Source organism: Haliotis rubra, unplaced genomic scaffold (genome assembly GCF_003918875.1).
Source record: "Haliotis rubra isolate DU_JTF1 unplaced genomic scaffold, ASM391887v1 Scf8, whole genome shotgun sequence".
Lineage (NCBI taxonomy): Eukaryota > Metazoa > Mollusca > Gastropoda > Lepetellida > Haliotidae > Haliotis > Haliotis rubra.
In genome coordinates, this window is record NW_025767523.1 from 1278103 (window position 1) to 1304557 (window position 26455).

At 39.8% G+C, this 26455-nt stretch overlaps 2 protein-coding genes across 5 annotated transcripts in view; one reads left to right on the forward strand and one right to left on the reverse strand.

The window, feature by feature from the left end:
* The first annotated feature begins 59 nt into the window (after positions 1-59).
* Positions 60-8163, forward strand: LOC124261422 (voltage-dependent anion-selective channel protein 2-like). Its single transcript, XM_046695740.1, has 9 exons — positions 60-207; positions 2395-2467; positions 3142-3276; positions 3405-3525; positions 4289-4399; positions 4970-5086; positions 5641-5791; positions 6314-6371; positions 7670-8163. Exons 2-9 carry the CDS (start codon positions 2404-2406, stop codon positions 7759-7761), a joined length of 849 nt encoding a protein of 282 aa, XP_046551696.1. The 5' UTR covers positions 60-207; positions 2395-2403; the 3' UTR covers positions 7762-8163.
* A 5401-nt stretch (positions 8164-13564) lies between these two features.
* LOC124261417 (filamin-A-like) overlaps positions 13565-26455 on the reverse strand; it is a 51432-nt gene continuing 38541 nt past the window's right edge. The window contains exons 11-17 of one of the 4 annotated variants that reach the window (XM_046695732.1): positions 26246-26383; positions 24216-24346; positions 23460-23748; positions 22524-22739; positions 21243-21263; positions 15347-15538; positions 13565-14380 (exon numbers count right to left, since the gene is read on the reverse strand). In XM_046695732.1, coding sequence (XP_046551688.1) covers positions 14193-14380; positions 15347-15538; positions 21243-21263; positions 22524-22739; positions 23460-23748; positions 24216-24346; positions 26246-26383 — 1175 coding nt within the window. In that variant the 3' untranslated portion in view covers positions 13565-14192. Of the gene's footprint in view, positions 14381-15346; positions 15539-20223; positions 20269-21242; positions 21264-22523; positions 22740-23459; positions 23749-24215; positions 24347-26245; positions 26384-26455 lie in introns of all 4 variants that reach the window. The other 3 variants (XM_046695734.1, XM_046695731.1, XM_046695735.1) reach the window with 3 other exon arrangements.

A 26455-nucleotide genomic window follows, 5' to 3' on the forward strand; every position in this document is an offset into this window, starting at 1 on the left:
GTATCATGGGCATTGATATATACATTTTTTAGTCTAAAACATTTATTCGAAAATAATTTCACCAAACCATATCATACTGAATAATAATGAAAATACGTACTTACATACCGGCAACAATATATTTTGTAAATAAGAACACCCTGGTGACGTAAGAGACACCCCCAGTCCTTTTGCAGTGGTGACCTTGTTGGAAGCTTGCAAGATCAGGTATGGACCTTATGATAAATGGAATGTTAATGCAAATTCATTTAGTTTCGTTAAATGTACTATGCGTGCGTTAGTCTGCCACCAACGTTCGACTCTGGGGCAAAATTGATTGAGCCAAGATAACTGAGACAGCAAAATTGTCACGTCGGGAACAACATGGCAGTGTTGAGAAAAAGCAGGCATTGCGTTGTTGGATGTGGTAACCAGCAGGCTTATTCCAACATTCGTGTCATTTTGCCTTCTAGTGATGTTCTGTTCACTAATATAGAATGAATGGTGGCAAGTGACGTGTCATTTTTACTATGCGATCTGTCACTGCTAATATAAATGATCTTCCGAAGCCTTCTGTTCCATGCTTGATGCAGGATCCATTACAGGTGACTCGGCTCCGCCGGCTTGGAGTGTCGTTAAAGGGTTATATTTTTCTTAAATATATCGGGGTGTTGCTGTTGAATTTCTCTGATGATAGTACACTGAATCAAATATTATCAATCGTCTTTATCGCCCCTTGAGTTGCATGTCCTCAAGTATGACATTGGAAAAGCCGACATGGTTGCCTTTCAAAGGGAGGGCACTCTAGGTAGGCCCATTGAGACAAATGGCACAAGGCATTTGAACTAATGTTGTACGGACATGGGAAAGACGTCTGCCCGTATTCCCCCTGAATTTTAACGGTGAGGGAATAGAGTTATACATATTTAGGTAATATTATTTGACTTTAAGCCATAAAATACGTTTTAAAATGACATTGTGCATACAGACATTAAATAATCAGGATTAGGCTTAGTGTTAAGAGGGGATACTGGCGGATCTTTCCAAAACCAGTGGTTACTGGCGAAAATCTTTCCCAAATAGTTACCCTGATGGTCAGGCTGAAGTGACTAAAAATGAAGGTCAAGCAAAAACAACCTGTCAGGGTTACAACAGCTGGAAGTTTGCTGAGTGCAGCGTTTAAGAACAAACAAGCAAAAACAACAGCCTATATATGTTCTGCATTTTAGTAGGTGCGCTTTTTTTCTATTTTGAGTTATGCTTATCTTCACAGGGATTCCTGACACGAAAATTAATGCTAGTTAATGGCAACTAAATTAATTCATGATGAGTTCTTTGCATGTTCTCATATTCCAATTCTAATAACAATAACATGAATGTTTGGTCAGGAGTCAATTATTTACATTCCTCTATCATGTTTAAGCAGACATATTGCTGAATGTGGCATTTTAGCACAAAATGAAAACAGTCCATTCAGTTTGTTCATTTATATTATTATATTTATTTTTCTGAAAAAATCTGGATTTGTTTGGCTCATCAAACACCCTTAAGTTGGCGTATTAAGTGCAGTCAAGTTTTGCAGAGCTCAGGTATTTATCTACAACTGTACAAAAGCGAATATTCGGCTCAAGTTAAATGTCAGGAAAACTTACTGTACATGACATTGTATTGTCAGTAAAAATTCACATTTTAAAATAAATATGTCACTAGATCAGGCTACTACAGTAATAAAATTTTTGGGTTCTAAAAGTGACTTGTGTTGCACTGATCACAGGACCAATGAACCAGAGGAGGCTTTATTACTTACTATTTGCCTTTTTCCTTCGAATGAAATATTGAAATGCCCAACTATTTTAGATAGGACCTTTCACAACAATCCCAATTCAAAACAAAGTTAAATTTCGCCACGTTTGTCAATTGAGGGGTATATATTTGGAAGCCAACATAAAATCCTGTATTTGTTAAGCTGAAAAAAACGCCTCCGTGGTGTAGTGGTTAAAGCGTCCGCCCGATGAGCGGAAGGTCGCGGGTTCGATCCCCGACCGCGTCATACCAAAAGACGTTAAAATATGGTACTTGTTGGTCCCTGCCTGGCGCTCGGCATTAATGGGTACAACAAGGACTGGTCGGCTCGGAGTCAGTATAATGTGCCTGAGTGGGGTATTCATGCTTCACTGCGGCATGGTATCTCAGTGGGATAGCACTATAAAACCAGCTTAAGTCTGGGCTAGTACAAGCAGCCGCACATACACACGCATGCACGTTGTCATATGAGCGAAATATTCTCAAGCCCGTCGTTAACCCAATTTCACCTCACCTCACCTCAGCTGAAAAAGCTGGAGACTAGAACAGGAAAATATGCTGTTTTTTTGTCTTTATGAATACAATTAACTTCTTATTTGTGTTCCATTGCAGATTACAGTAATGGCTCCTCCCGGATATTCTGACCTTGGAAAATCAGCAAGGGATCTTTTCTCTAAAGGCTTTAGTGAGTACTTATGGGCTGATATTAGGCAACAAGTGGAAATATATTCTCTTGAGATTAAATCTTGAATATTTGTCCCTGCTGAATTCAGTAGCCACTGTGAGTTTAATATATTCTGCAATCACATTGCACTAAGTTCTGTGATGTTTTAGTTTTATTTATAGTGGTATTTTGTTTTTAGTTATGACTGTAAATGTTATTTTTGTGTTTGCATGTATCAGGGTTCCCACAAGACCTGGAAAACCTGGAAATTTCACCCCCCATCTTCTACTTCCAGCCTTTAAAAAAATCTTGGGATTTGAAAAAAAATGGATGAAATCATGGGAAAAGCATGGAATTATCTTGGGGTTTTTTTTATCACAGAACTGTCTATCTTACCAGTACTACAAGGGCCATCAGCATATTGGTTATATGTCAATAAAGATAGATAGTGAATAAAAGAAAAAATGTTACACTTGATGTTTGATTTAGGTTATGGGAGATAGGAGGCCATATTTTAGATATTGTTCTGTTTCGGACACAGTAATATGTGTTTAAACGTATCAAAATACCCTAGGACTATTTTGTGTCTGGAAGAAGTACTATTTGTCTGGAAAAATCATGGAATTTCTTGTCACAAAAATGTGGGAACACTGATTTGTAAATGTTACTGATTGTGTGTATGTGTCTTGTTACAGACTATGGGTTCTGGAAGCTGGAGGCTAAGACCAAAACCGAAAGCGGTGTCCAGTTCACAACCAGTGGTAGCTCCAGTAGTGACACAGGCAAAGTTAGTGGCAGTTTAGAGACCAAATACAAGTGGAATGAGTATGGTGAGTTTAACGATCCTTATGTCTTTGTTATATAGAGGTTTTTCTTTCTGAAAACGTTGAAGCTGTATTTTGATTGGAATAAGATTGAAGTTGTTTGTGACAATATTTCAGGATAAATGTTGTTTCAGGTCTGACATTCACTGAGAAATGGGACACAGATAATGTACTGAAGACTGAGATTACGATAGAAGACCAGATAGCTCAGGGATTGAAGCTTGCATTTGACACATCCTTTGCTCCACAAACAGGGTAGGAGCTTCTTCCTTTTGCCATATGTTTGTCTCTTAGAATGCCCAATGTGCTTTCCAGGTCAGGAAAGGATCTCCAGAACCTCTTGCTTGTCCAAGGAGCCTACTTAAATATTGGTGACTTGTGAAACGACAAACAATATGGTTATTTATTCACCACTGAACAATTTATGCTTTGGTAAACAAATTTGCACATTTTCATATATAAGGCCATGTCTTCAGGTCCTCACACACATTGTGTATTTCTTACATTATTAATGCAATCAAATAATTAACATTCCAGTCACATTTTACAGAATTAAGGAAAGAGATTTTGAAAATAATTTCTTAATCTGTGATAGATTTTCATCTAAAATGATACTAACGGGATCGGGTAGTCAGACTTGCTGACTTGGTTGACACATGTCATCGGTTCCCAATTGCTGCAGATGGATGCTCATGCTGTTGATCACTGGATTGTCTGGTCCAGACTCGATTATTTACAGACCGCCGTCATATAGCTGGAATATTGCTGAGTGCGCGTAAAACTGAACTCACTCACTCGCTCTAAAATGATACGTGATATTTTTTGTCAACCATTAGGCTTTTAGACATCTTTTACTAGACATACCGTGCTTATGCAAAAAAATACTGATTTATGTCATCATAAATAACTTGTATTTATTTTAAGTCATGTCTGTAAAGAGCTTTGTAACAACATGAGTTTTTTCAGTTTCTGTATGACTTGATGTCTTAGTTTTTAGCATTCATGTGTTGTATTTCAGGAAGAAGAGTGGCAAAATAAAGACTGGCTACAAGATGGACTATCTGAATTTAAACTGTGATGTAGACTTTGACTTTGCTGGTCCTGCCATTCATGGAGCTGCTGTTCTTGGGTAGGGTTCAAACCCTGCAAGGTTTTGTAAATTAACTTCACCAACCAGAGTGACCTCTGCCCTTTGTATCTGCCCAGTGATGGGCTACAATTGGTCCTTTGCTTGTGATGAGAGCTGGCTAAGTTTGGTCGGGTGATCAGCCTTACTGACTTGGTTATCTGCATGTCATCATGCCCGTATGGTCTTTGTCACAATGTTCACCCCTGGTTTTTCATTTCATTATTTACATGCTGATGTAGCTGAAATTGTGCTGACTGTCATCAAACAAAATTATTTGCCTTGTTGATTCACCTGGAAAGAAGGGATAGGGATTCAGTTTGTTTGCATTATGTGGGGTTTCTTTTGGCATTTTCAAGATGGAAGTTCTCGTTTAACATCTGAATTACAGGCTAACTAGGTCTTGTATTTCTTGACTCTTCTGATGTATAACTTTAGGTATTCACATGAGTAATGATTTATGAAAAAGTAGAACTTTCCAATATTGAAATATGTATAGTAGAGTGTTTGAATTTGAAGTTAGTTTTGATTGACTTGAGAGTATTCTGTTTAATATGGTGTTTTTAACTTTAGCTACCAAGGATGGCTTGCTGGATACCAAATGTCATTTGACACTGCCAAGTCCAAGCTGACAAAGAGCAACTTTGCCGTTGGCTACTCAGCTGGTGACTTCACCCTTCATACGAACATGTAGGTTTTGTTTCCTTATTTAGTCTTATTTCAATGATAGTGGCTTAGTCTTGGGAGGTGTCACTATTACATTCACTCTTGTCTCAACTGTAACTTTGAAAATCTTTTAAAGGTCTGAACCAGAAAGTAAAACTTTTCATACTGAAATCAGTTACCTAATTTTCTCAACTAGTGTGTTACTTAGTTCATTTAGTTATTGCAGTTTGTGTTCTCAATCAGCTAAATGTTCTAGAGAAAGCAGTAACAAATGTTTATAATCTGATGGCAAGAGATTGCTGCAAAAATGTAATGTATAGAAGTCAGGGGTGGAAATAACCCATTTGTATATCACACTGTACCTGTGTCCAGTTGACTTTCCAATGTAAATTATGTTGTTTATTTAAAAAATCAACAAGTAAATGGCCGTTACAGTGGAAAAATTATCAGGGCAAGTGATATTACATGTGCCACTGTACCGAAGTACACTAGCAATTTTAAAGTTATTTCCACCCCTGGAAGTGTTGATTATTTTGGATTACGTCATTGGAATTATGTGTATATTTTCTTCCTTTTAGCAATGATGGCCAGGAATTTGCCGGGTCCATATACCAGCGAGTGAATGATGAACTCGAAACTGGAGTAAATCTGTCCTGGACATCGGGTACCAATGCCACAAGATTTGCTCTTGGAGCTAAATATACTCTCGACAAGAACTCATCCCTAAATGTAAGCATGTTGTAAACTGTGTTAATAGTTGAGAGTGTTATCGGTTTCGTCTCGGTCATAGCGACTTACTGTCAGTGTGTATAATATTCTACCATGTCTATATTCAGAAATTCATTACAAATGGTACTTGGTTGTTCGTTGCCTTTGGCTTAATGGATCAGCATGGTGATTAGTGGGCCCTCTGCTGGCTTGAGAGTCTTCACAGCTGTCGCTTAAGAGTTGAAGTTCATTGATTGCATTATTGCTGATGTGGCACTAGCAGTATTCGCTCAATCCTTGGTTAATTGGCTGGATGTGCGGGGAAAACCCGTTATTTTGTACCCCATTTTCTGCCAGCTTCATATATTTTATTTGTTATTTAATGCCACACTTGACAACATTCCTGTTTGATGGATATTAAATGTTTGCAAGAAGTCTCTGCTTGAGTTTTGCCCAAGTTTTGAATTTTACCTATAAAAGAAATGAAAATTGGTCATGTGATAATTTCTGCATATTTGAATGATTTATTGTTATGTATTTCAGGCTAAAGTAAATAATTCCAGTCAGATTGGTCTAGGCTACACTCAGAAACTTAGGGATGGTGAGTTTCACTTTTCATATCAGTCCACCCGTGAAGATCCGGGTTAGAATATTGATCTTCAGTAACCCATGCTTGTCGCAAGTGGTGACTAACGGGATCGGGTGGTCAGGCTCGCTGACTTGGTTGACACATGTCATCGGTCCCCAATTGTGCAGATGGATGCTCATGCTGTTGATCACTGGATTGTCTGGTCCAGACTCGAATATTTACAGACCGCCTGTCATATAGCTGGAATATTGCTGAGTACGGCATAAAACTAAACTCACTCACTCATTTCATATCAGTCTCCAACAATTTGTAACATGTAAGGTTACAATTAATGGAAGTGAAATCTGAGAGAATGTGTAACAGCACAAGATCACTATTTGCTAAAATAGACAAAACTTCATTGCTATTTCTCGGTGTTTATTGCATATAAATATGCCTGAACATTTTCAAACACTATGTCATGACAAAACACGACATGATATACCCAGTGTGGCCCTTTCAGCTTTGGAGCCTATGTTTTATGGCATATAAATTACAATCAAATGCAGACACTCACAATATGTACTGAAAATAAAAATAAATAAATGAACAGAGGCACTATGTATTAGTTGCATAATGAACACTTGAACAGATACAAAGTTGCAAGTCAGCTGAAGAAGGATTGTATTAAGAAAGTTCTGGAAACTGGTTTCATAACGCTAGATGTACTGGAACCACGGGATCTTGGCCATGTTGCAGGAAAGCTAACTGATCAAACTGAAACACAGTCACTGGATATGTATTAGTGGTGGTCCGATTAATTGAAACAATCGAAGATTGGTCGCAGTGACTAAACGACCAAGCAATCAATCATGTTTTTTCATAATCGAACACAAACAATCCTGGAACACTTGTTTATCAACAATATTTTTCACAAGGTTGGGTTTGTCTGTTACATTTCATAAGCACTACAAGCTTGTTCCAAGTCATTATTAAATTTATCCTTAAAGACACCAAGAAATTTATGTTCCAAACATACTAGTCATCCTTTAAAGATGTGAAATTTTGCCAAAAAGACCAAAAATAACTACGTGGTTTTTTTCATATTGTTTGTGCATTAAAAATTTCATAAGTGACGCTAACCAATTATATTCGATGATTGATCGGTGGTAGTGAACCAGTCATCAATTATGAGGTTTTAACCAATTCCCAACACTAATATGTATGTGTTAAGGTATTTTGCCTTCTCCAAAAATTCCCTCTGTTTTAGTTACCTGGCAGTGGAATGTAACTTAGGAATTGTCTTTCACTGTTTGAACTTTTTGTTCCAGGTGTGAAGCTGACCGTTTCCTCTTTAATAGAAGGCAAGAACTTCAATGCTGGGGGCCACAAACTCGGTCTTGGCCTTGACCTTGAGGCATAGCATCTCCACCCTGACTGCCTTGTATAGAAGAAAGCTCTTCTTGCACCTTACACCAGAGACAATTGAGCTATTTTGTTTGTGGAGCATGTTCCGTCGCCAGCAGCTTTTCCAAGTATTTCTAGGATTATGGATCTTGAGCCAAACAATTGTTTTGATTCTCCCAGTTTTCTGTCAGAAAGATTGTTTGTGTGAGACTGAACGAAGTGAGAATAGTCAGTACACTTGGTCTGTAGTTAGTTAATGTTTGTGATAAATATAACATCATGAATAACACAGGCATCACGTCTTGAATCTCGAACTACTCCCTTACAGGACTTTTGTTTCCCTTTAATGCTGTGTGCAACAACTGGGATATATTGTGAAATTCATGTATACAAGAATAAAAGATTTATTATATACTCACCAATACTCTTGTAGTGCTTGAATGAGAACACCCAAAATCAGTGACAACAGAAGAAAAGTTGAGATCTGTTGACAGTAACAGAAGCTGGTTTTCCAGTTAGCAGACAATAGCATTAAAAACCGTCCACAACAGTGTAGTATAGATGGGGTGTAGTTGGTTTTCTTTAATATTTCATTTGGCAGTATCCAAGCTAAATGACTGAAAAAACTGATTAATATGAGCAAATTGTCAAATGTTTGTCTGCTAATATGTGAGAAAGGTCAGGCTATTGTGAGTCTCCAAGTTATTCCTGTTGTTCCTGAAACAACGTACCAAACAATAAAAAGAAAATGAAACCCAGTACAGGATATGGTTCTAGTGCAGAGTGATCAAGTGGATGTACTTTAATCTGGATGCAAAATTTCTTCACTTTGTCATCAGTTCTGCCAAGTGATGAAGTAGTCTCCCTTTAAACAATCATTTACCAATAATCCTTTAGTTCTGGTGTAAATAGTTTTGAGGACTATGGTCAAATTTGTCCATTTTAATGATGAGTATGATAACTATACTGTTTCTGTGTTGCTTAAACCTATATAAGAGCGGTCTGTGAATGATCAGGAATGGGAACCACACAATCCAGTGACTCACATGAACATCGATCACAATCTGACAAGCCTGATCCCTTTAGCCTCACAGGGTACCTTTACTGGACTTGAAGCACCTCAAATTGTGAAAGATCACTCAACACAGTCCCAATGAATGACACAAACAACCAATTTGTTTTTCCGTTTTGGGGGTTTTGTTTTTCAAACAGTAAATAAAAGAGGTTTGTGTCTCACTTTTTATCTTTTTAGACTTACGTTTCAACATTTTACTCTGAAGACATAATCAGAAAACAACTTGGGCTTATGTACTTCTTTGAGTGGCATTTTAGAAGTTGAGTTGATGAAGAATGATGAATTTTTTTTTATGGATATACAACTTCTTTTATTCTGCGAAGGGCGATGTTTCGACATAAATTCTGATGTTGTTGAAACGTCGCCTTTCACAGAATAAAAGAAGTTGTATATCCATAAAAAATTGTCATCTTTCTTTGGCTTATGTTGTTAATATGTATTCAATTTCTGCCTTGCTAGAGGTAGGGTTTGAGTTAGTAAACAAAATATTTGCCGTACCGCTAAGGCGTCGTTTGTTGCAGTAAAGAAGACAAGCTCTTTGCTTAATACAAAAAGGAATTAATGCGGCCATACCGTCTACAGTATGCAGTAGAAGGTTTGCGTGTTTAACGCCGCTCTCGGGAATAATACAGCTTCATGGCGATCTGTAGTCAAGACAAACGGTGTTAGCCTGTTAGGTTCGTCACCAGAATGATACAGGGGAAGCAACTCCGGTTGACAACCCGTCCATAGTTCCTTGAAGTTAGTTCGAAACATCACATACTAATTACATGGCTGGCTGAGAAGGTTTACTTTTAAGTGACCCGTGACTGTTCGCTCAAATATGATTCATACATTGACCAGTACTTCAGACAGTATGTGGCCTTATCCCAGTACCTAAGGGGATGCTGGTAACGGACGGCAGACAAGATCGCTTGGCGATTATTCCCTTCGAAATAGCAGTCTTCCACGTGTATACAATCAACATTATTTAGCACACTGATAAACTTTGATGGTGCGAATACATTGAATGCACTGAATTTGCTTATTAATGTCTATGTGTTGAAGAGTAAGCATTTTTAAAATCGCGCGAGGATGTCGGTAACTCAAAGTCTGGATGTCGGGATATTCAAGCTTCAAAATTTACCTCCACTCCACTCCACTGCTCTTTCAGCATAGTTATAATTCACATTGTACACGTTATTGGTTGGACTTTGGACTCATCTGAGCATTTGTGCAACATGTTGAAACGCAAATAACTTGCATAATATAATTCCTGAATAGCAAAGAGTACAAAAAGATTACCGAGTTTCATATCAGTAGGAAGCGGTTGTCTGGCCATTCAATAGTCACTGAAGCATTCGTACAATACCTTCATGAATTTCGTTTCAGCTGTAACGGGCTTAGTCCGTACAATTTCGTTATGGTTTGTGTGTTTAATGTTTGTTGCCAAAAATTACACTCTCCTGTTGCAAATTTTGTCTATGTCTTGAGAGAATATTAGCTACCAAATTTTTTTTAAAATCCCCTCTTACGGTAAACGCGAGCCACACTTACATTATTCTCCTGTCTGATGAAGGAGGATTCCGGTTTCTGTTTTGCCTAAGGGACGCAACTCTTCACACTGAATTGCCGTGTTATGTACGAGATACCTGCCCACGGTTTCAACCCGAGTGTCTTTGTTTTAAACTTGTTTTATTCACAATAGATGAGTGAGTTCGGTTTTACGCCGCTGTTAGCAATATTCCAGCAATATCACGGCGGGAGACACCAGACCCGGGTTCGATTCCCCACATGGATACAATGAGTGAAGCCCATTTCTGTTGTTCCCCGCCGTGAGATTGCAGAATTGGTGCTAAACACGGCTTAAAACTAAATTCACTCACATATACAGACCTGTGCATATTTGAAAATTATCGTGTGCTGTTTAATCCCATATCCATTTGATTTAGAAATCAATCGGTGTATACTGGACTGTGCTACATATATTCCTAAGAAACGTGTCTATTTCTACTTCACATTCAAAGGAAAAATTATATGCATTTTCATATTTACGTCCACATTAACATTCATCTGTGTCTTTAATTCCTAGTCCGCATAATTCACCTTTTAACTGACTCACCTTATGAACCAAGTATATGTGCTATTTATAGTTTTCTGTAGCCAAAGTAGGTTGTGGCAATGTGATAGTTTTGATTTATAAGCGTAATCCTCGGGTATTTATCAGAACAGGCTAATATGAAATATAGTGGATTAGTGAGTGAGTATGGTTTTACGCCGCTTTTATCAATATTCCAGCAATATCACGGCGGGGGACAACAGAAATTGTCTTCACATATTGTACCAATGTGGGGAAACGAACCCGGGTCTTCAGCGTGACGAGCCAACGCTTTAACCACAAGGCTACCCCACCGCCCCTATAACGGATTAAGGACGATGTCCTCAATGACTTGCCATACCACTAATAGTCATCAAAATGATTCTGTGACGTCTTTGAAAGGCATTTAGAAGATGGGATAACGTGAATCCACGCCACTTTTTGATGGATAACAAATCCTGTCACGACATTTCAAGGATACTTCTTGCTCCGCCGTCAGGTGATTCTTGAGAAGTTGTTACCGATACAAAGTGCCATGTATTTTGGAATTCTACTGTTGCTACAGGTTTTATTCTCTTAATGGTTATCTTATAAAAAAATAATCCCGCGAATGTTATATTTTTGTGGCAATTTGGAGCAATGCCATATTGTAATAAATGATCGCAGAATCGTCGGTGGGAAATCATCTTATATTCATACTCTTGATGATCATTTGTGCATATAGTTGTTCGGTTCCACGTGCTTACATACAAGGCCAACATGGGGCTAGACATTGTGTCCCTTTGACGTATAAGGATATCTTCTTTGAGTGGCATGTTTAGAAGTTGGTGAATCAGATAAGGACAAACTTTATGGATGAACAACTTCTTTATTCGGAAATAAATTTACTTGCTTGACAACGATACAAGAATCTGTATCGAAACGTCGCATCATCCGAATAAAGAAGTTGTCCATCCATAAAGTTGATCCTTATGCGTATAAGGATATATTATAGTCATTACTGACTGGAGTCTGCAGATGTCGGGTTCGCTACACGATTTTGATTGGACGATGCATAAACACTTTTAGTCCAGCCACAATGTACATGGGCGGATCCAGGAATTTTAAAAAGGGAAGAGGTGTGTGTGTGTGTGTGTATGTGTGTGTGTGTGTGTGTTTTTCGAGCCCCCCTGAAGCCCCCATCGCCCCGCCAACACAAAAAATCTTCATTGTGGTCTTATGTCAATCTCAAAGGTGTGTGTGTGGTGTGGTGTGGTGTGGTGTGGTGTGTGTGTGTGTGTGTGTGTGTGTGTGTGTGTGTGTGTGTGTGTGTGTGTGTGTGTGTGTGTGTGTGTGTGTGTGTGTGTGTGTGTGTGTGTGTGTTGTTGTTGTTGTTTCGAACCCCACCTCTGGATCCGCCAATGATATAACATACTCCAAAATTACAGCCTATTTCGACAGCGTGGAAACTGGACCGCGTATTGTATCTCCCTTGCCTCGGGAAGTTGGTCCTCTACAGCTATGGCCTCCTCCTTAGTGTATTGACGGGTTCACTATCATTTAACACAACTTATCAATTTGGCAGCTTGTACTCGACCTCATCTGTTGCCAACCCTTGCTTGCCTCACTCCAGCTATATGGCATCGGTGTGTAAATAATCGAGTCTGCACCATACAATCCAGGGATCAACAGCATGACTATCTATCTGTAAAATTGCGACACGATGACATGTGTCAACCAAAGCGAGTTTGACCACCCGATCCCGTTAGTCGCAACTTTACGACAACATTGGTTGCTGAAAATCAATTCTAACCCGGATCTTCATGGATCAATGAACCCAAGTGTCAACGAGAACAACTAAGGGGCAGATAACTACGACATTTCTTGAAACTCTTACTTCTGAACAAGACGTGCGTGTGTTAAACTAAGCGAATCATAAATATACAAGAACGTGTACTTCTTAGAGAATGGATAAAAAGGGGTGAAATAAGATAAGTTTTCGCAAAGTAGTTTCACTTTTTCACTTACTGAGAAAGTGTAATCCCAAATATAACATATATTATAGTTTCATCCTCCTATAGACATCATATGTACTAATGAGGAAGAAATACGCTTGCCAAGGTTTACTAATCAGTCAATCAGTACTGTCAGTCAAATACATCAATTTGTCTGGGATACACAGTGGGATACACATAGGCTCTGTTCAGGCGAACGTGAAGCATGTGCGTTCGTTACGACGGTACAAGTCCGTTATACATTCCATATTTTCGACTCTATCCAACATTGGCTGGCTTGCGCATCTCGCCTCACTCGAAGCAGCCGCTAGTGGGTGACGGGCGGGGTTTCAGTCCAGCAGGCATGGTTTCAGTTTAGTTTGGAAGCTTGTAACCCTTATTGTATGCATAACGTGCCGCATTATAGAGAGTGAGTGTGTGTGGTTTTACCCAGCTTTTAGCGATGTTGCAGCAACATCACCGCGGGAGACAACAGAAATGGGCTTCACACATTGTACCCATGTGGGGAATCGAACCCGGGCCTTCGGCATGACGAGCGAACGCCTTAACCACCAGGCTTCCCCACGCCCCCCGTATTAATTATTATAACCAGGTAAACGACCGGCAGTTAGCCTGAAAACAAAGACTACAGACTCATACGATAAGGATGGTAAATAAGAGAGAGACACTCATTAACGTCAACTATTTTATTATTTAAATGTCTTCTTACACAACATTCCACGCCGAAGGGAAGTACGTACGTACACACATGAATGAGCCTTCACTTCAGGTTATAGAATGAATACACCAGGGAAAGACTGAGAACACTTTAACATCTCGTTGGCATGCTTTGTACAATTAACACAAGTCTTTAGGGAACAAGACCCTGTTTATAACCTGAATTCTAATCCTTAGGATTCATTACAATAATTTAAAGATATATTATCACAAGCTATGGAACAACTTTAGTGGTAAATGGGAACGCATGTCATGCAAAACTCACGGCAAATCTTTATGTACATTACATTATGTTAATAGGCCGGTCTCGGCTAAGTAACAACATGCATATATGTGACACATCACAGATAATTCTTTGAGAGAGATGATGGCAGTTTGAAATGTGATATGGAAATTCGCACGTTCAAATATGAAGCTGAATGACGGAACAGTAACATTTCTGCCGGAAGACGGTGCATGGGCTTGGGTTCGGGGTTCGGAAGGAAACTATAAGGGTCGGTGGTCGTTTCGTGGCAGGGGAAGGCTGCTAAAGGTCAAGGACGTGGGCGACGTCTTCCACCAGCAGAAGCATCAGAAGTATCTGCTCATGTGCTGAGGTTGAAGGGGCTGCCGGGGATATCATCATCACCCCACTTGATCTGCAGAACGTGTTCGCCGATCTCCACCACCTTGTAGCTCACCTGGTAGGTGGTGTTTGTCATCTTCTTGACAGCAAGCTCGGGTTCACACAAGCCGGTGGGTCCAATCATGCCCACGCTAAGCATGGCCTGGCCTGCAATGCAATAAAACATCATGTTTAAGGACTGACTTTTTAGAACAGACTCATCCGAGTCATGGTAAAAGACTGAGAAACAAACTTGGACGGTTTCGCAGAATGAAGAGTTTATGAAAAGGCAAAGACTAACATTTCCGCTTTAAATCAATATATTAATTACATTTTACAACACCACACAAGGACGACAAACTGAATTGTTTACATTACTATTTATGTATTTCCACATTTGTTGATTGTACTGTAGGAAGGAAGAAAACAAAATATGCTAATCGAGACATTGAAAGTGAGTGAGTTTGATTCAAAATGCCGTTTTGAATAGTATTTCAGTTAAGTAACGGCGACATGTTACAGGTCACGAAACCTATGGACAAACAGTGACAAACTGTGTAGGAACAAATGAATCGGGTGATCAGGTCCGGTTACTCTGCGCCATCATACTCCGGGAGCGTTGGACACAACCTACGGCGTTCATTGGTTGACATGTCTCGAATGATTTTAAGACTTCTGCTATAGGACCCGTAAGTAGGTTACGGCACTTCGCGAGACATGAACACTTCCGGTGACAAACAACGTTTCATACCTTTTCGAGTGGTCTCATGGCTGCCAGTTGATAGTAAGGAACCTATAATCCTTGCAGGAATAACAAATTTCCGATCTAACTATCCCCTAAATTAGCTATTACTACTGTCAACAGCTGTGACAGCCAAGCATGGCTGTAGACTTGGTCCGGTCTAGTAAAGTCATATTTGGCGGGAGCGCAATTTGGAACCAGAACTGGTTCTTGAATATACGCTTGTCACTGGAAATCTGGTACCGGAAGTAAGCTGGGCCCCGTCTCGCATATCGCATAGCCGGGAACCAGCTTAGTACCGGAAGTATCGCCTCGCGAGACTTGCAGGCTTTATATATAGCTGTAAATGCGCAATTACAAACAGCAGACTACATACACAAACAAATACATACCAGCATCTCTGACGTCTACAGTGATGTTGAGAAGTCTGTTGGTGAAGCATTTCTTCAGACCATTCCCCTTGCACGTGACCTTGCTGGCGTCCCCTCTGAACTTCTTGCTGGATTTGGCCCCGGGCTTCTTCTCAACGGTCTCCACCACCATAGAAGACTGTTCGTTGCCGGGAGCTGCTTTGCGGCCAGTACCTGTGATATACTAGAGTGGTTAGACACTGGTATCATCACGCCTAGTTCACCTTGTGATCTGTCACTTTGCTTTACCTTGAGTGTTTTACAAAGTGGCACATCGACATGTTTGGATAATCCTGTCAGTGTGATGCTATTTGATTACCCCGGACCAGAACAGTATGAATCATTTGTGAATTCACGACCATGTCACATTATCGTGATAACTTTTTCAGGTATGATATCATCTGACTAGTAATTTCAGTACTGGATGTGTATATTAATTCTAACATCGGACCAAAAGTAGCAAACATGAGAAACGTTTAATCTCATGAATCTGTCACGCATTTGGTCCATGCCCAATCGCATTGAAACGTGAGATTTCGAAGAAAACATTTCTTTGCTTCAATAAGATCCAAGAATGCATTTATAAGACCCCAAACCAGTTTAGAAATCACAATGACCACATTTTCAACCAAGTATATGTCCAAGAATGGGTTATACAGCACAGTGAGAAAAAGAACCAGTTTGGGGAATAACGGCGAACTCTGAATGAAGTTAACATTGCTTTGGTCAGTTCCCCGCGCGCGCCACTTTGTCCTCTTAAAGGTAAACCAAGGTTTGAAGTCAGTGTATCTCTTTATGTTTTCCCTCTTAGACACCTCCATGTCCATCCTGTACTAAAAAGGGAGATAAGTCTAACAACGTGTGGGGAAAAGCAGTGTTCAGAAATGTGTATTGGTACAAAAAACATTTACTTAAAACAAAAGCGTAAGAATGGAGGACACACAAAGTATTATATTTAAATAATTATCAACATAGCTTAAAACCGGTTAATTATGTAATTGATTATGAAAACGAATGAATAATTTTGGTAATTAGAAATCTGTTCAGGAAAAACGTCTCTTTTGCCTTTGGTTGCGAAGTTCAGTTATACCTTCAAAAGACGACTATTGGTTCGGTGATGTCCTGTGATTAAACTGTGTAATTTGAAACTACAAGCATTGAACATGTTAATGAAAAGCCGGAAGCAGCACTAAATGCGAGCTTGAATTAGTTATTCGTCTTATTCAGAAAATGTGTAAAACAGCCAATGAAACATTCCGCTTAGCTGCATGATCTGAGAGTTGACGATGACATCTTTGTAGAGAAGGAATTAATTATTCTCTTCAATGTTCCCCCAAAATTAGCTAAGTATTATTGTCGTTCGTGTGTCAATGAAGCATTATTCCGGACAACTGCAGCGCGTGACACCGAATATGCTCTATGCATTGTATTCATCACATATGAGTCTTCATCGTGACCAGTCTGTGCTTGTGCTACCAATCGACCCAGGTTATCTCAATCAATCCATATGCTACGGGAAATTCTAACAGATAACCCTATCTTACCTCTAGGCCTTCCTCTTAGCGTTTTACCATCTGGTTATCTCAATCAATCCATTTGCTATAGGAAATTCATACAGAAAACCCTATCTCACATGACCCTTCCTCTTGGCGTTTTACCAACTAGTTATCCCAATCGTTCCATTTGCTATAGGAAATTCATATACAAAACCCAATCTCACACGACCCTTCCTCTTAACATCTAGCATCTGGTTATCCTATTCGTCCTATATGCGACAGGAAATGCATACATAAAACCGTATCTCCCACGACCCTTCCTCTTGACGAGTCTGTACTTCTACCATGTTATCCCAATCGTTCCATTTGCTGCAGGAAATGCCTACTTTAACCCTTGTGTACTGGTCTTTGCCACAATATACCTGATTATACGTTTGGGTTGCAAAAGGAATGTGTACATAAAGACTTCCTTGATGTACGTTATGTTCTTATACCCAGAATCAAAATCGAACTATTTCAGCTGTACGGTGTAAGAGAATTATCATGGAAACAAACATAATTACTTTGGATCCATACTTTACAACTGTTAATGTCGTTAATAATAATCCTGAACGTCCAAGAGAAAAACAGAACGTGTGAGTCAAACACATCCTGGGGAACTGTCCCGAAAAACTTATATACAATGATGACGAGAAGTAAATTTGTCAGAGTGAACAGATGAACAAACTTATGTCACGTTTCCGCTTGCACAAATCACCGCGTCCCTATTTTCCACTCCTGTGCTTTTCCACGCTGAGGATTACTGGTAGAAAAGCATCGGTAGAGGTGTGTGACGTCATAGTAGGTAATGGGCTGGGATGCTTGGTGCTGTGTGAAGATCTGTGATGTGTGGTACCTTGATGAGTCGCTTGGTGTTGTTTAGAGATGTGTGATTGGAGGTACATGTAATGTGTTGAAGTGTGTGATGTTTGATCTTGTGTGATGACGCGATATTCTATGAGTGAGTTTAGTTTTACGCCGCACTCAGCAATATTCCAGCTATATGGCGGCGGTCTGTAAATAATCGAGTCTGGACTAGACAATCCAGTGATTAACAGCATGAGCATCCATCTGCGCAATTGGGATACGATGACATGTGTCAACCAAGTCAGCGAGCCTAACCACCCGATCCCGTTAGTCGCCTCTTACGACAAGCATTGGTTGCTGAAGATCAATTCTATCCCGGATCTTCCTGGGTAGATATTGTGTGATGATGTGTGATATTGTGTGATGATGTGTCATATTGTGTGTGTGATATTGTGTGATGATGTGTGATATTGTGTGATGATGTGTCATATTGTGTGGTGATGTGTCATATTGTGTGATGGTGTGTCATATTGTGTGATGATGTGTCATATTGTGTGATGATATGTCATATTGTGTGATGATGTGTCATATTGTGTGATGATGTGTCATATTGTGTGATGATGTGTCATATTGTGTGATGATGTGTCATATTGTGTCAAATTGTGTGATGATGGGTCATATTGTGTGATGATGGATCATATTGTGTCATATTGTGTGATGATGTGTCATATTGTGTCATATTGTGTGATGGTGTGTCATATTGTGTGATGATGTGTCATATTATGTGATGATGTGTCATATTGTGTGATGGTGTCATATTGTGTGATGATGTGTCATATTGTGTGATGATGTGATATTGTGTGATGATGATGTCATATTGTGTGATGATGATGGGTGTGATGATGTGTCATATTGTGTGATGATGTGTCATAATTGTGTGATGATGTGTCATATTGTGTGATGATGTGTCATATTGTGTGATGATGTGTCATATTGTGTGATGATGTGTGATATTGTGTGATGATGTGTCATATTGTGTGATGATTTGTCATATTGTGTGATGATGTGTCATATTGTGTGATGATGTGTCATATAGTGTGATGGTGTGTGATGTTGTGTGATGATGTGTCATATTGTGTGATGATGTCATATTGTGTGATGATTTGTCATATTGTGTGATGATGTGTCATATTGTGTGATGATGTGTCATATATTGTGATGATGTGTGATATTGTGTGATGATGTGTCATATTGTGTGATGATGTGTCATATTGTGTGATGATGTGTCATATTGTGTGATGATGTGTGATATTGTGTCATGATGTGTGATATTGTGTGATGATGTGTCATATTGTGTGATGGTGTGTGATATTGTGTCATGATGTGTGATATTGTGTGATGATTTGTCATATTGTGTGATGATGTGTCATATTGTGTGATGATGTGTCATATTGTGTGATGATGTGTCATATAGTGTGATGATGTGTCATATTGTGTGATGATGTGTCATATTGTGTGATGATGTGTCATATTGTGTGAAGGTGTGTGATGTTGTATGATGACGTGTGGTGTTGTGTGATGATGACGATGATGATAATGATGATGATGATGTTTTGTATTAATGCTTGACCATGTGTGATGGTGTGTGATGATGATGATTGATGTGTGTTAATGTGTGATGTTAGACAGGACTCGTACCAATAAGAATACAGGACTCGTATTCACAGGAAAGCTACAGTATAAACGGGTTTCTATTCTTTACACCGGGACCCAAAGACATAAACGGACTATACTTAACAAAAGACAACTGTACATTGAAATATTCTTAGTATTAATCATAGCGGGGCAGTTTAGTGCACACCCTTCGCGTGTTATTTTTTGTCACGTGACTAACATATTATGGACAGGCACACAATTAAATATCATGCATTCGATTGTTATCAGATTCGGGCTGGGGTTTTATCACCAACTGGTAATTACCATCGTCCATGTGTTAAACATTCGAAGGGGGAATCGAAAGGCGGTGAAAAGGTACAGGACTGTACAAAAATGCATTCCGACTTCAATGGAATGTTTTTAATAATAACCGGTCGGGATACACAGGTTTGTTCATGGGGAAACAAAAAAACGTCAATATTTATATCGACAGTCACTAATCTAGAGAATCTAGGAATATTTTTAAATTTCGAACACACCTCATCAAGTCACGGCATTGCCTAATATGAGCTACGTAAAGAGCACAGATGATCTATCAATAATATTTTCAAGAAAATTTTTCACAGAGGATATCTAGCAACAGATTCATTAAAGTGACCTGTTCATGTATTTCTGTTCATGTTCATAAAATGTATTACTTAAAGGCACAGGGAGCCTTATTTGCAATACAGATTAAGTGAAATGAGCAGTTATTCATGTACTACAACAGCTACGTATTAATATACTTGTTGTACAGTCATGCCTACAGGGATTATAGAGAGAACATGCTGTGGTCAACACGGGTTAGCAACCGACGTCCACCTTGTTTGGATCGGCTCTTGATGTTACCTTTGCTGAAAGATCCATCTGGAAAACCAGATAAGCTGGGCTGTACATAGGTTCAGAGTGGGTTGGAAGAGGGGAATTGTGAATCCTTAAAGTCACAGAACAGGGCGTCTGTATGCTGCAGGCGTGCTACAACGCCCTGCTATTTTGAATTGGTGTATGTGCTGAATTTGTTTTCAAAAATACTTTAGTTGACAGTTTTCTATTTGTTCAGGTCGTGGGCTAATTCAAAATGAGGATGGTGCTTAAGATGTTCACGAACCAGAGCCTTAACTGGTAACTTCGTAATTGGGTTGTTTTTCTCATAGACATACAGAGGCTGCCTGCAATGTGATAAGATCGGTAACAGAAATTATCATAGTCACTATATACAGACCATACTTACCACACCTACTGATAGTTATGTAAGAATATTAATATAAACGACACTTATATTTTCCAATGAGTTACATTCGCAATCATTTCCTGTTTTTCAAACGTTAAAACCTATCTACATTAGTTGTTGTTTATCTTACAATGTACGTGAAGTAAGCCATGCCGCTGTGAGCATCGACGCAGGTATGATGCAGATATTATGCAGATGTGATATCTATCTATGTCATATCGTAGAAAGATATTTAATGTTAGATTTCAGGCATAGAAGAGACAGGAGGTTAATAGAAAGCCGTATCTATCCATGCATTTGTCGGTATCTATACCTGTATCAAGGAGGCGATGATAATATAAGAATCTGATTGTTTTTAAGCAAATCGGAAAGATAGAATAGAAAAAGATAAGCAAAAGCGATATATCGTCTATGTGTGTGTCTGTTTGTTGCAGAGTTTGAGTCTAGCTTGCGAGAGAAGCGTGAGATCACCGTAGAGACACTTTGGATGACCTTGAACCAAGAGAGGTTATCATGCAGTGATAAGAAAGATATTTATAGACTGTAGGACCACGCAGTTGTCCCCACAACCGCTACTCAAGAATATTAACGTATACAGAATGGTACTAACTCACAACCCCTTTCTTGGTGTCTGAAAAAGAGGTTCGTCAAACAATATATGAATTAAATAGTTACATCTCACAATAGGAATGATCTTACATTTTTCACCCTGATGCTAACTAATCGCCTTGATTTGTGGTTGACTGGATTGAGATTAATATATTGTGATGTTCGCAACCTAATTACAGATTTTTATGTATAGAGTAGACATTTAAGCCACTATAGATTTACATGTTAGGATATTGGATTGATGGGGAATGATTCGTTGTGAATTATATGAACAAGGAAGGGTGGTTGAACTTAGACCGTCTTTACTATTTAGCATGTTTCATCTCCACACACAGCTTCAGAGCGAAAGAATTGCTGACAGAAACACAAACATATTTTTCTTTAAGAATAAAAATAATCAAAGATAACTATATATAAAAATAATGGAAAAAAATGTGGTATCGGAGTTTACAAAATAAAAATTAAATTGTTCACTTGATTTGAATATAAGGGATGTTGTGCCCAAAATTATACAGCTTTAAAGAAAGAAATTGTCGTATGATTTTTAACATGCTTCAAACGGGCTTTTCTTATACATGGAAAACGCCATGATCTGACAAGATGGAATAAATATTTCCAAGAACTGAATTTGAACACAATATTGCTGTTTATTCAACGAGACATTCATCATTTTCAAGATAATTATTAAGGAGGGCGAATGGGAGGGTATAAATGTAGTTATATTTGAATATGCCGATAATTTTGGATCGGCGGGAGATGGGGAACATGTAAATGATACTGACGGCCATACATTAATACGGCACCGGGACAAGACGATATGTACAACACAGGTCATGCTGGACAGCACTGGTACTATTGCATGTCACTCACATTAATAGACAACACAGACAAAAGACGCATAACGGTTGTTTTACAAAGACAACAATAACCAACCCACGTCCCTAGCAGCATACGGTGTATAAAAATACAGGAGTATTATAATCATGATCTTAGTATCATTTCAAACATTCTCAGACTCTAAAACAACAAAAACAAAATGAATCTGACACAATTTCGAGAGTGAACACATTGAAATCGGGCAATTCTGGCTCACTATTCAGTAAATATATTTCACTTTTTATACTTATGTAACAGTTGTATGAATTATATGAGGTATCAGTTGAACTGTTTTGAATAAAAGAACATATTATTTTTTCCCAACATTAAAAGCGAATTGGCTGTAAGTTCCTGGTATCGAGTGTACCCCAGCACCAATTCTTCATACAGTGTGATCAGTGTTTACCTGTAGCCACTGCCTTCCACGGGCTGCCAGCGATGGGGATGTTGCCGTACTTGATGGTAATGAGGTAGTCCCCAGCGGAGAAAGGCGTGTATACAAACTCGTAGCCTTCGTCAACCTCATGGCAACTCAGGGATACCTTGGACGGTCCGTCGATGAAGACGGCCAAGAGGCCGGAGCCGGCACCAGCGGTCCTCACGACGAATTTGGCCTTCTGACCTGAAACAATCATCGCGTGTCTATCCTTTGTTCTTTCAGATAAATGTTGATTCACCTGATATGCACAGTCTGTCTCACAGTTTGAAGATCCGCGAAGATCAGTTTTAAAACTTATCTTCAGCGACTAACGCTATCAGATGGTAAGACTCGACTTGGATGATACATGTCATCGTATCCTAGTTACGTAGACTGATGGTCATGACATCAATCACTGGATTGTCTGGTTGAAATTCGATTATTTTCAACCGCCGTCATATAGCTGCAAAAATGCTGAGTGCGGCAAAGAAACAAGCACAGCCCATAAGCCATATCGTTTTCCATTCCGCCCAGTGATTACTGTAATGTTAGATGATTAGAATTCCCATCTCATTTCCCGCCATATATAGCTGGAATAACGATGAGTGCGGCGTTTAACAACAAACAAACACTTTCATTACAATTCCCAACTCCCGGAGCTTACAATTCCCAACTCCGGAGCTCATATTAACTCCGGAGCTTTTAATTTACCGTCAAATAGCTGGAATATTGCTGTGCGGCGTTAAACAACAGACAAACACTTTCATTACAATTCCCAACTCCCGGAGCTCATATTAATTTACCGTCAAATAGCTGGAATATTGATGTGCGGCGTTAAACAACAATCAAACATTTTGATTGAAATCTAGTTACTTGACTCTTTTAAAAAAAACATCAGAGACAAAGCGGTGTACATATACATACTGCACTTGCACACTTCCAGTCCATCTCCAGATCCGGTAACCATAGCTGGATCAGCTGCGGTTGACCCTACCATGACGGCGAAGGGGCTGTCGGGAATGTGGGCATCATTCAGTTTTACGTCGACGTAGTGGACGCCGTTCTCCCTTGGGATGAAGCGCACGGCGAACAGTCCAGTGTCCATCTCCTGGATGAAACAGTCATCGTGACCACCAGAGGGCGTTCTGATTATTGCATGAAGGGCACCCTTGGCGCCATTGAAGTTCACGGTGAAGGTCGACGCCCGGTCAACCTAAAATGAAAGAAGGCGAGGAGGGATAGAAGAATGAGTGTCAGCGTTATTAACAACTTTACCAATCTTATTATAAGATTATTTCATTAACCCTGTGTGCGTGCGTGCGTACGTGTGTGTGTACCGGTTTTCTAGTATTAGCCTACTGAAATACCATGCCACAATTGAACATGAAGGCCCCACTCGTATCGACTTCGGACCGACAGGTCCTTGGTTTAGTCCTTGAAGATCGGGGTTAGAACTGATCTTCAGCAACCCATGCCTGTCGTAAGAGGCGACTAACGGGATCTGGTGTCAGGCTCGCTGACTTGGTTGACACATGTCATCGTATCGCAATTGCGTAGATCGATGCTCATGATGTTGATCACTGGATTGTCTGGTCAAGACCATTATATACCGACCGCTGCCATATAGCTGGGATATTGCTGAGTGCGGCGTTAAACAACAAACCATCCAACCAACCGTACCTGTAGGCCTCTATCCTTGAGAGAGTGAACGGTGACTTGTCTCGTCGCTCCGCTGTCGGGGGAGACATTCACCATGAAGGGGGAGTTGGGGATGTGTTTGTCTTCATACTTGATGTGGACACCATACATGCCTAAAGAGATAAAGAAATGTGTTGTCATAGCAACAGCAGTAGCAACAGCAACAGCAACTGCGTTGTGTGATAAAATGCATAAAGTGAGTGAGTGACTATGGTTTTAGGCCGATTTTAGCAATACTCCAGCAATAGCACGGCGTTGGACGGCAGAAATGGGCCTCACACATTGTACCCATTCGGGGAATCGAACCCGGGTCTTCAGCGTGACGAGCAAACGCTTTAACCACTAGGCTACACCACCGCAAGTGTGTTTAAATCATTCTCTATGATGTAACCATTAAATCATATTTTTGTGGTAGTGACAGCTAAATAACATGTCACATTTTTGTTTCGAGGAACAAATCATATATTCCAAGTGGGCATTTTCTCTTTGAGATGGGTGTGGGTGGGGTGTGGTGTGTGTGTGTGTGTGTGTGTGTGTGTGTGTGTGTGCATAATTATTATCCCATGGCGCCCACTAGCATTGGAAAATTAGGCCAATAAGCCGATATTCCGACATGTACTTTCTTCAGCCAGAATGAAAAGAAATGAGCCACGGTTTACAGTGCAGGCGTTTAATCCTCACACCCGGTGGTATATATTGTGATGGAAACCCTATTGACTACAGAGCAATATTAATGCTATTACGGATATTTGGTCGTTGGGCTAGCCTTGTGGTTAATGCGATCGCTCATCACACGGAAGACCAGGGTTCGATTCCCCACTGAAGTACATTGCGTGAAACCATTTTGTAGTGTCCAGTGACGTTGCTGGAATATTGCTCACAGCGGTCATAAGCTCACTCACTCACCATAACTACAAAGCTGTTACAGTACTTGTTTAGTTTTCCTCCGCCGTTATTCGAAATACTAGTATATAGGGGTTTTGTCCATTAGCAATCTTTTGGCCGAACTATTTTGTATCGCCTCGGATTGAATTTCCAACTTTGTAGAAACTCGAAATATGCTTTTTCTGCCGCTACATTTCTCTTTGTATTTGGTGGGATAACAAACTAGGTTATATCAATCTGAAATCTGATGTTAAAAGGTATATAGCTAACCCACCTGGGTAGCCCTGGAGACCCATGTTTCACACAGTCATGCCACAGGCCCTCGTGTCTTTGCGAAGATTAAAGATTAAAAAGAATATTTTTTTTAGATGACCCCCGACTCGAAATGCTACACAGTACAATACATTATGACATAATGCATTGTTCTGTGAAGCATTTCGAGTCGGGGGTCATCTCAAATGTTTTATGTGTTTTTAACATATTTAATCCTCGCAAACACACGAGGGCCTGTGAGTCAACGCTGCCCTTTCTATGTTTGTCGTTCGCTAATGAGTGACCTAGTGGTCTGTATGAGTGACCAAGCTGATTGGTTGTCACTGTGCCAACCGGTTCTTGACACCCTCACTTCACTCTCCTTTTTTATTGTCCTAAGAGATGACTAAATTGGATCGATCAGGATGCCGAAGGCCCGGGTTCGATTCCCCACATGGGTACAATATGTGAAACCCATTTCTGTTGTCCCAATACCTGATATTGCTGGAATATCGGTAAAAGCGACGTAACTTACTCACTCTTGAAATGTGGGTTATTTCGTGTCAGAGGGGCGGTCGGATAGCCTAGTGGTTGAAGCGTTCGCTCGTCACGCCGAAGGATCCGGGTTCGATTCCCCGCATGGGTACGATATGTGATGTCCATTTCTGTTTGTCCCCCGTCGTGATATTGCTGGTATACAGCTAAAAGCGGCGTAAAACCAAACTCACTCACTCACTCGTGTCAGAGTTCCACAATGGTGTTGAAGGTTCCTATGGTTTCAGTCGCTGGTTTAAGTGGTGAAGACTCGATGATTTAAAGATCATCATTAAAACCTGCAGTATTGCCTAGAGAAGTAATCAGTAATTCATGTGTACCTGGTTTGGTAACATTGAAACTGCATCCAAGGAAACCGTTATCCCTCGGTTCCAGCTTGATGTCTGCACGAGAATTGCCTTCTATGGAGACGGTCAGTGCTCCCGGGCCGGCTTCTCGTGTGTAGATATTGAACACATCTAGAAACAAAAATAACAACGTTACATCATGTCATCCACAATTATTGGTATGTGTTATAAGCTTATTGAAAG

What these genes read in the sequence shown, in the direction of transcription:
- LOC124261422 (XM_046695740.1), top strand. Translation starts at nt 2,404, where the DNA reads ATGGCTCCTCCCGGATATTCTGACCTTGGAAAATCAGCAAGGGATCTT. An exon ending in TTCACCCTTCATACGAACAT is followed by an intron (nt 5,087 to 5,640) that starts GTAGGTTTTGTT and finishes TCTTCCTTTTAG; the next exon opens with CAATGATGGCCAGGAATTTG. An exon ending in CACTCAGAAACTTAGGGATG is followed by an intron (nt 6,372 to 7,669) that starts GTGAGTTTCACT and finishes TTTTTGTTCCAG; the next exon opens with GTGTGAAGCTGACCGTTTCC.